Source organism: Protopterus annectens, chromosome 2.part1 (genome assembly GCF_019279795.1).
Source record: "Protopterus annectens isolate FY-2018-M chromosome 2.part1, PAN1.0, whole genome shotgun sequence".
In the NCBI taxonomy this organism is placed as follows: domain Eukaryota; kingdom Metazoa; phylum Chordata; order Ceratodontiformes; family Protopteridae; genus Protopterus; species Protopterus annectens.
In genome coordinates this window covers 1,888,371,507-1,888,381,506 of record NC_056729.1, presented here as the reverse complement: position 1 = coordinate 1,888,381,506, position 10,000 = coordinate 1,888,371,507, and the positions used below count along the sequence as shown (strand labels likewise).

At 37.7% G+C, this 10,000-nt stretch overlaps 1 protein-coding gene across 1 annotated transcript in view; it reads left to right on the top strand.

Moving 5' to 3' along the window:
* LOC122794686 (lipopolysaccharide-induced tumor necrosis factor-alpha factor homolog) overlaps nt 1-10,000 on the top strand; it is a 135,656-nt gene that overhangs the window by 60,098 nt on the left and 65,558 nt on the right. Inside the window, exon 2 of the mRNA XM_044063315.1 lies at nt 1-227. This exon is cut by the window's left edge and continues 10 nt beyond it. Within this exon, the coding sequence (XP_043919250.1) occupies nt 1-227 (227 nt within the window). The remainder of the gene's footprint in view (nt 228-10,000) is intronic.

Sequence of the window (10,000 nt, the reverse complement as noted above, 5' to 3'; positions counted from 1 at the left end):
TAACGCACAGTCTCCTCAACAGTATATAGGAAACCCTGCTTATCAACCAAACCCTGCCTATCCACCAGCACCTGGTTTTGTGCCGACTCCTGGTTATGCACCACCTGCTGTAATTGCACCAGCACCAACCCCAGCCCCTGCACCAATGCCGAGTATAAATATCAATGTCAATCAAAATCAAGATCACGAAACAGGAAATGCTACAAAGCCTGCACCTACAGGAGTAGGTAAGTCTGGGGCATGCATTACTGCAGTAAATAAGTCTGAGTCATGTATAACTACAGAAGCAGGTCAGTCTGTGAATGTATTATCTTCTGAAGCAGGTAAGTCTGGGGCATGTATTACCAACAGCAGGAGGTAGGTCTGCAGCATTTAAGTCTGGGGCATGTATTACCTACATTGGCAGGTAAGTCTGGGGCATGTATTAATTACTACAGCAAGTAAGTGTAGGGAATGTATTACCTACTGCACCAGATAGGTCTTGGACATGTATAACCCACATTATCAGGTATGTCTGGGGCAAGTATTACCTACAGCAGTAGATAATCTGTGACATGTATTACCAATAGCAGGAGGTAGGTGTGGGGCATGTATTGTCTTCTGTAGTAAGTATGTTTGCGAAGTTTATTATCTACAGAAGTAGGTATGTCTGGAGCATGTATTACACCCAGCAGAAGGTAAGTCTGAGGCATGTATTTCCTTTTGCACCATTTAAGTCTGGGGCATGATTGCCTACACTGGCAGGTAAGTCTGGAGCATGTACTAGCTACTGCAGCAGATATGTCTGGAGCATGCATTGCATTCTGCAGCAGGTAAAACTGGGGCATGTATTACCTACAGAAGTAGGTAAATCTGGAGCATGTGTGTCTGGAGTATCTATTACCTATTGCAGTAAGTATGTCTGGGGCAAGTATTACCTATAGTGGCAGGTAAATCTGGGACATGTACTACCTATTGCAGCAAATACGTCTGGGGCACGTATTACCTACAGCTACAGGGAAGTCTGTAGCATGTATTACATATTGTAGTAGATATGTCTGAGGTATGTATTACCTACAACAGTTGGTAAGTCTGGGGAATGTATTACCTACAATAGCAGGTAAGGCTTGGGCTTGCAATTATGTACTGCAGCATGTAAGTCTGGGGAATGTATTATCTAGTACAGTAGGTAAGTCAGGGCCATGCATTACCCACAACATCAGGTGAGTCTGCGAAATGTATTACCAACTGAAGGAGGTAAGTCTGAGTCGTGTTTTACCCATGACATCAGTTAAGTCTGGGGCATGTATTATCTATAACAGCAGGTAAGTCTTGGGAATATATTACCTACTCTTATTGATAAGTCTGGGGAATGTATTACCTACTGCATCAAGTAAGTCAGGGTTATGTATTACCCATAACACCATATAAATATGGGAAATGTATTACTTACTACAACAGTTAAGTCTGGGTCATTTATTACCCACAACATCAGGTATGTCTGCGGCATTTATTACCTACTAAATCAGATATGTCTGGGGAATGTATTACCTGCTGCAGCAGGTAAGTCTGGCAAATGTATTACCTGGTGCATCAGGTAAGTCTGAGTTATGTATTACCTGGGGCATCAGGTAAGTCTGGGTTATGTATTACCTGGTGCATCAGGTAAGTCTGGGTTATGTATTACCTGGTGCATCAGGTAAGTCTGGGTTATGTATTACCCACAACATCAGGTAAGTCTGGGTTATGTATTACCCACAACATCAGGTAAGTCTGGGTTATGTACTTCCTGGTGCATCAGGTAAGTCTGGGTTATGTATTACCTGGTACATCAGGTAAGTCTGGGTTATGTATTACCTGGTGCATCAGGTAAGTCTGGGTTATGTATTACCGGGTGCATCAGGTAAGTCTGGGTTATGTATTACCTGGTGCATCAGGTAAGTCTGGGTTATGTATTACCTGGTACATCAGGTAAGTCTGGGTTATGTATTATACACAACATCAGGTAAGGTTGAGGCATATACTGCTCATTACTTGAATTAAAACAAACTGTTATTATCTGTGTGATTATCTTGTTAGTTTTACTATATGCTTTATAACTTTAAGCTGAACACTGATTAAATATGCATCATAACAATAATCTGAAACTTACCAGAAAGACTTCAGAACCATCGATGTGCTATGTCTACTTTTATACATTCCTAGCTGTTACATTATTAATTATTAATTAAGTTGTAAAATTTACCATCCACAATGTGCCGTTTTATAATTGACCTTGGCTGTGATTCAGTGACCATTAAAATGGCACAGAAAATTCATGTGCTGCACCAATAAAATCACATTGCAGCCTAATATGCAACTAGTACATAATCTGGCAGGTCCTTCTCTAAAACAAGGCATTAAAACGATTTGAATGTTTATTTTCACTGCTGAAGGACTTCTCCACATTCTTATTTACTATTTTGCTTATTCAGATTCAAAAAGTAATCAAATGAAGACTCGGAGAATCAAGCCCTGGAGTACAGAATGACGTTTGCCTCAAGCTTACAGTGTCAGTCCTGTTTGCTTAAATTTTGGAAGGCAGGAGAGAGAAAGTATAGGAAGAAAACAGCACCAACCATTTGAAATATCAGGACCCACTTGAGCAAGTCCTGAAGCATGGAAACTGAATGGCCAAAAAACACACTAATATATACTAAGAGCGAGAAGGCCATTATCTGGAATATTCCATTTTCTTTGAGGTATAGCAATCTTGGACTTGTTGAACTTGGTATATAACAGTTTGGTGGGTGGAGGGATGGGAGTTCCTCCCTGCAAAAAAAGAAGTTTAAAGGAGAAGAGTTGTCATCAAGATTCGGTCTTTCCTAGTAGAGACTAACCATAGTAAAATAAACTTTGCAGTAATGACTTTCAGGCAACAAAGCATCTGTCATGAGTATACATAATAAAGTTGAATGAAAAAGATACCACCCTGAGTGATGCTGCTGCTATCTACACAAAATAGATAAATGTCACCAAACAATACTCTCAACAGCTCACAGCAGATGTTCCCATACACTCATAAGCAAATAGGCATAAATCCAAAGACAAGATCCAATAAAACGTTTTAATGAGAAGAAGAGGTAGGTAAGCGTTTTCACAAATAAAACATTTGCTTCATCAGACCTTCACATGACTGAAAAAGCACTCCCATTAAATACATAGTTAATTTCAAACTAACCAATCCTGTGCTAAAACCTCATTACAAATAAAATTCTACAGGTTAACCATTTAGTTACCAAATGAATTGACATTCCAAAAACAGTATAAAATGAATATTCAAAACACTGTGTAAAATCATGATAATAAATTTATCATCATAAAACATAGTCATGTCATTAGGATAAGCATGGCAAAATTATTCAAATATAACATAACATATATACGCATACAAACACATAACAGAATTGCTCAATACAGGCATATACATAGTACAAATCACTTCTTAAGCTTCCTATTCTTAAGCGTAGATGTGATGGTAATATGGTCATTAACATAAGCTTAGCCGTAATGGTAATATGGTCAACATAAGCTTAGACGTGATGGTAATATGGTCATTAACGTAAGCGTAGATGTGATGGTAATATGGTCATTAACGTAAGCTTAGACGTGATGGTAATATGGTCATTAACATAATCTTAGACGTGATGGTAATATGGTCATTAACATAAGCTTAGATGTGATGGTAATATGGTCATTAACATAAGCTTAGACGTGATGGTAATATGGTCATTAACATAAGCTTAGCCATAATGGTAATATGGTCAACATAAGCTTAGACGTGATAGTAATATGGTCATTAACATAAGCTTAGCCGTAATGGTAATATGGTCAACATAAGCTTAGACATGATGGTAATATGGTCATTAACATAAGCTTAGATGTGATGGTAATATGGTCATTAACGTAAGCTTAGACGTGATGGTAATATGGTCAACATAAGCTTAGCCATGATGGTAATATGGTCATTAACATAAGCTTAGATGTGATGGTAATATGGTCATTAACATAAGCTTAGATGTGATGGTAATATGGTCATTAACATAAGCTTAGATGTGATGGTAATATGGTCATTAACGTAAGCTTAGACATGATGGTAATATGGTCATTAGCATAAGCTTAGATGTGATGGTAATATGGTCATTAACGTAAGCTTAGACGTGATGGTAATATGGTCATTAGCATAAGCTTAGATGTGATGGTAATATGGTCATTAACGTAAGCTTAGATGTGATGGTAATATGGTCATTAACGTAAACTTAGATGTGATGGTAATATGGTCATTAACATAAGCTTAGATGTGATGGTAATATGGTCATTAACATAAGCTTAGCCATGATAGTAATATGGTCATTAACATAAGCTTAGACGTGATGGTAATATGGTCATTAACGTAAGCTTAGATGTGATGGTAATATGGTCATTAACATAAGCTTAGATGTGATGGTAATATGGTCATTAACATAAGCTTAGATGTGATGGTAATATGGTCATTAATGTAAGCTTAGACGTGATGGTAATATGGTCATTAACATAAGCTTAGATGTGATGGTAATATGGTCATTAACATAAGCTTAGCCATGATGGTAATATGGTCATTAACATAAGCTTAGACGTGATGGTAATATGTTCATTACCATAAGCTTAGACATGATGGTAATATGGTCATTAGCATAAGCTTAGCCGTAATGGTAATATGGTCAACATAAGCTTAGATGTGATAGTAATATGGTCATTAACATAAGCTTAGTTGTGATGGTAATATGGTCATTAACATAAGCTTAGATGTGATAGTAATATGGTCATTAACATAAGCTTAGTGGTGACGGTAATATGGTCATTAACATAAGCTTAGACATGATGGTAATACAGTCATTAACATAAGCTTGGACATGATGGTAATATGGTCATTAACATAAGCTTAGATGTGATGCTAATATGGTCATTAATACCCTTTCCTAAATGCGCTCTAAATGTAATAATCCATTTAAGCTCTTTCTCCTCAGTAATATCAGAATATTCCCAAGTCTGACATTATCCCTCACTATCTGTAATACATTGACTCTAAACTGATATTCCAAATCCATCTCTAGCATATTTTTGGCTAGAGCACTATATGTATGTCTCTTTCTCATACAGGATATGTGGTCCCTTATATGCTCCCTCAAACGTCTGTTTGTCTTTCCTACAGAGAAGGAATGGCATACCAAACACTGAGCAAGGTAAACCAAATTTCTGGTGTTACATTCAGCATTTATTTTAATATCATACCTAACTCCTGTGTCGGGATGCTCAGAGATTGTTCCTTCATATATATACTCACAAAAACTGCAGTGATCACATTTTACTGCTCCTTCTCCTTGCGGTTGTTGTATCAATCGTTCAGCTGTTCTATTGTAACATAACCTCTGTTTCATTGTGAAAGTGCTTACCTACCTCTACTTCTCATTAAAACGTTTTATTGGATCTTGTCTTTGGATTTATGCCTGTTTGTTATGAGTATATGGGAACATCTGCTGTGACCTGCTGAGAGTATTGTTTGGTGACATTTATACATAATACAATGTTTAATAATATGTGCCCCCACATACAGTGCTTAGCATACAATGAGTATCATAGTTATAACTTTTATCCATTAGTGTAATATATATATATATATATATATATATATATATATATATATATATATATAGTTTACTATCAAAATCTCGACGTTGACAAAAAAAAAAAGGTATTTAATATCGAAAGTCAACATCGAATTCCTGAATATTAAATTGGTAAAAATGTCGAATCTGATGAACTAAATCAGCAGAGTCAACATTTTCATCAAATACCGACTGTGATATCCATATAGCTGATCAGTTAGGTGAAAATGTTAAACTTGTATTCACGTTTTTGTGCCCCCCCCCTGCTCCCCCCTGTGGGGGTTGTGCCCCCCACCCCCTGCAACTTATATATTCCAACTCTGAGATCACAGTACAGTGATGAAGGGGATAAATTTCGAAATTCCCACTGTACTGTGATCTCTATTCAAAACATCAAGCACATATTAGAGAATGCACAGTGGCATTTGCTGACAAAGACTCTCACTCAAAGTAACATTTGGTAACATGGGAATCAGCCAACTGCCATTTGACATTCCTGTGTTCACCAACTTAATTCTACATTTTGATAATAAACTATATATATATATATATATATATATATATATATATATATATATATGCATGTATATATTTGCTTTCTCATAGGACTTCGCTATTGACTCCCCTACTTACACCAGACTGGCTGATTCATTCTGCAGGGGCAGGAGGCAGACAATCCTGGGCTAAGTAAGAGCCCTACATCCCACTTGGTTTGGCAGTGGTATCAGTCAGGTACTAGAGAGTGGGACAACCTACCATCTCCCTGGACAGAGCACATGCTCTCCTGCTCCATGGTTCTCCAAGCTCCGCCCTGTGCTGCCTTCCAAGTGGATTGTGCCTCTGAACACAGAATTTCATTGGTCTGTGTCTTGTTACTGTGGTAGTGCATGCTCCCAGACCCAAGATCCACAGGTATAATACCTGGAGCTCCCAGTAGGTGTCCACCAACAGGCAAGCCTAATCTTTCTTCAACCCCCTTCCCTGATTCTTCAACCCCCCTCCCCTGAATGGACCAGCTAACAGAAGCTGTTCAGTCCCATCCTGCCTGCCAGCTCCCACAGAAGATTCCCTGCACCATCATCAGAACTTTACTCTTCTACTGCAAAAAGCTGACAAGGCCTGCATTTTACTTATTTTGACTAGGTCAGTTGTGCTTCACAGATAATTTACAAACCAAGGGGGACGTCTGTAACTCATTTGTAGTACTAACATTGTAAATAGCAGACAGTGAGCTCCAAAACTATATCACGATTCAAAAATGCTTTAGACTATAGTTAGACATTTGAAGCAAACCCTTAGGAGGGAAGAACTGACTCAGGTTTTCACATTTAGTTTCTCATGTTGAACTGCTTATAACAAATATGAAGCAGGAAGGATATGATTTATAGACTGTACATATAATGTGTCAAGCTGTTGATTTTATGTTAAGCAATCATGTTCTTCTTAGACACTAAAACATCTGCAAGTAGAATAATAAGACTGAATTTAATTACAGTACAGATTTTGAGCTGTAGGTTTTCTGAGAGGTGGATTGATCCCCATAAAACTGATCCCTGATTTTCTGATTTTACTTTTAATCCACGGTCCAGCCAACAGTAGTGAGGATAGATACAAGGGATACATACGTTTAAAGAATGCAAAAAAAAAAAAAAAAGACAAGTCTTTCGCAGGTAAAAAGCAAGTAGTGTGCTGCAAAGAAACTCATGCTGAGACATGGAAACAGGAAAGTTACAAACACAGCAACTGGAGATCAGTATTGCACCCCACAACCTGGAACTGTGAAATAACAACACTAAGAGCTAAAAATTTTTACTTCTTCAAATCAGTCGGTGAATATGGATTCATTATATGAGTGACCTTGCAAAATAAGTAGTCAGCATGAATTTAAAGGGTAGCTTCACTCTAGACAGACAGTACTGTATATGAATTTTGGAACTCTTGGTGGGTTATTACTGGGATAATAAACACGAAACAAGAACTCAGGCTCTGTGAGGAAGTAGCCACGAAGCATCAAACCAGAGCTGCAACAGAAAGGCAAAGGTTATATGCATATAAAATCAGTAGCCACAAATCAAACACCAGGCATTTAGGGAGAGGTAGAAAAGTGAGTTCTAGAATAAACCGGCATGGACACAGGAGAAGACAGAGCTGCAAAAATAGTACACGGAGATAAACTATGGACAACCCCCCAGAATCCAGGGTGAGACTAGTTTGCCAATTTTCTGATTTTTAAAGAATGACCACTGAAAATGGGTTAAAGGGGCAAGCAATCCTTAGAAAATAACCACTGAAAATGCATTTCATATGTGTGTACTGGTCCCTCTTTGGTATTAATGAGTATAAATTTGAGATAAAGTAAGGGGTTGATGACAGAAGATGAGCAAAGACCATTAATGTGCCATAACAGTGGGTCAAATCTGGGTAATGCACAAAAATTTGAAAGGTGTGAAAGGATAACCATAGCTAATGGAAAATATATAGAATTTAAAGATGGGAGGAGCTGAGCTTCCTTTCGTACAAAAGACTCAGAATACTCATGTAGGCCTTTATTTAGTTAGTTATAGATTTATACTCATTTCTTTATTGCATATGCATACTGTGTTTATCTAGTTGGTAAGCTAACTAGTTATCGGTATAGAATGACTTGGCATTTTTACTTTTTCAGCAGAGATCCGAAAGATAAGCTCCTCATGCAGATTACACAACAATAAACTAGGAAGCTGCAAAAGAGCTGTATGTATGCATGTATGTACAAACGTGAAAATAGTGGAGGGTCTTTGGTTACAGAGACAGAGAGATTAATACATGTCTGCATTCCAGGCAATTGTAAATTAACCAAACTGTGCAAAAAGTGTAGGACTAAATGCATCTGGGAAAGAAATGAGGCACAACAGTAGCTGTGCAGCTGTAGGTGAAGAAAGGGTGTAGATTATACATGTGGACATACAATATATTTACTGGGAGCTGCAGAAATTACCATGTGACTGTATATGCAGCACAGGGTGTGGGTTTTGTATTTTCACATTAAGTATATGTACAGTGAGGTATAACAATCATCATGTGACTATATGTGGAACACAAGGTGTGGGTTATACATGTACACATGCAGTATACGTACAGTGAAGTACAGCAATGGTCATGTGACTGCATGTGGAGCACAGGGTGTGGGTTATACATGTGCACATGCAGTATATGTACATACAGTGAGGTGCAGCAATGGTCATTTGACTTTATGTACACAACTGTGTGGAGGTTATACATGTCCACATACATATTCATACATGTGCACATACAGTATGCATAAAGTGATGTAGGACATTAGTCATGTGATTGCATGTACAATACTGGGTGTATGTTATACATGTGCACATACAGTGTACATACAGTAAAGTACAGCAATACTCATGTGATTACATGTGCAATACAAGATAAAGATGTAGGAATCACCACTGGTAAAAATGTAAAATTCAAAACTCACACACAAAGATAACCAAGACAGATGCTACGAGAGTAATGTGACTTATATTTAAGAACTTTAAATCATGTTATGCTACCTTTCTCATTAAACTATTTGTGGCATATGTTAAACAGTCACTGAATAAAAAACGTTTCTGTATTTATAGTACGTGTGGCATGCTGACCTTGGAAAGTACACAAAGAAAGTGTACTTAAAGAATTCCTAATATTCAAATTCAAATTCCTAGTATTCAAAATCTTCCATGTAATGTCAGACTTCAAAACGTTGGTTTATCCTTAGTTTGCTACAGCTACTTTTGAGGAAAACCCTGGCTTCTAAGGCATTAGACGATGAGGAACTTTGAGTACCAATGAATATAGGTCTGCTGTGGTCTGCTTTTCCATCTACATGGGTGGAGTATGCATTCACAATCAACGAGTGCAGAACTATACTGAGATCTAAATTTCTTCCTTATCCTCTATCTTGTCTAAAGAAAAGGATACATATGTAAAATGAGTCAGCAGTCACCTGTGAAGTTATTTTATGGATCGCTTCATTATCCTTTTCAGTTAACCCAGAGTCTGCATTTTAATAGACCCTTCATCCCATAAGCAGTCATAACAAATTATGAACCAGTCTTACACACACCTACATGTCCACTGGGTTGAGCATTCCCTGTATCCCCCTTGATCACATGTGATGAAGGCAGAAGCCAATCAACTCCTGTATGATATCTCTGTCCACACGATAACAGTCAACTAAGTCCCATCATGGAGATGATGGTATGTTAGCCACTGATAGACCCTTCCGTGACATGATGGGTGGTGTTGTACAACATTATGACCTGATGTGTCTCAAAGTGGCATAGGATGTTATTACT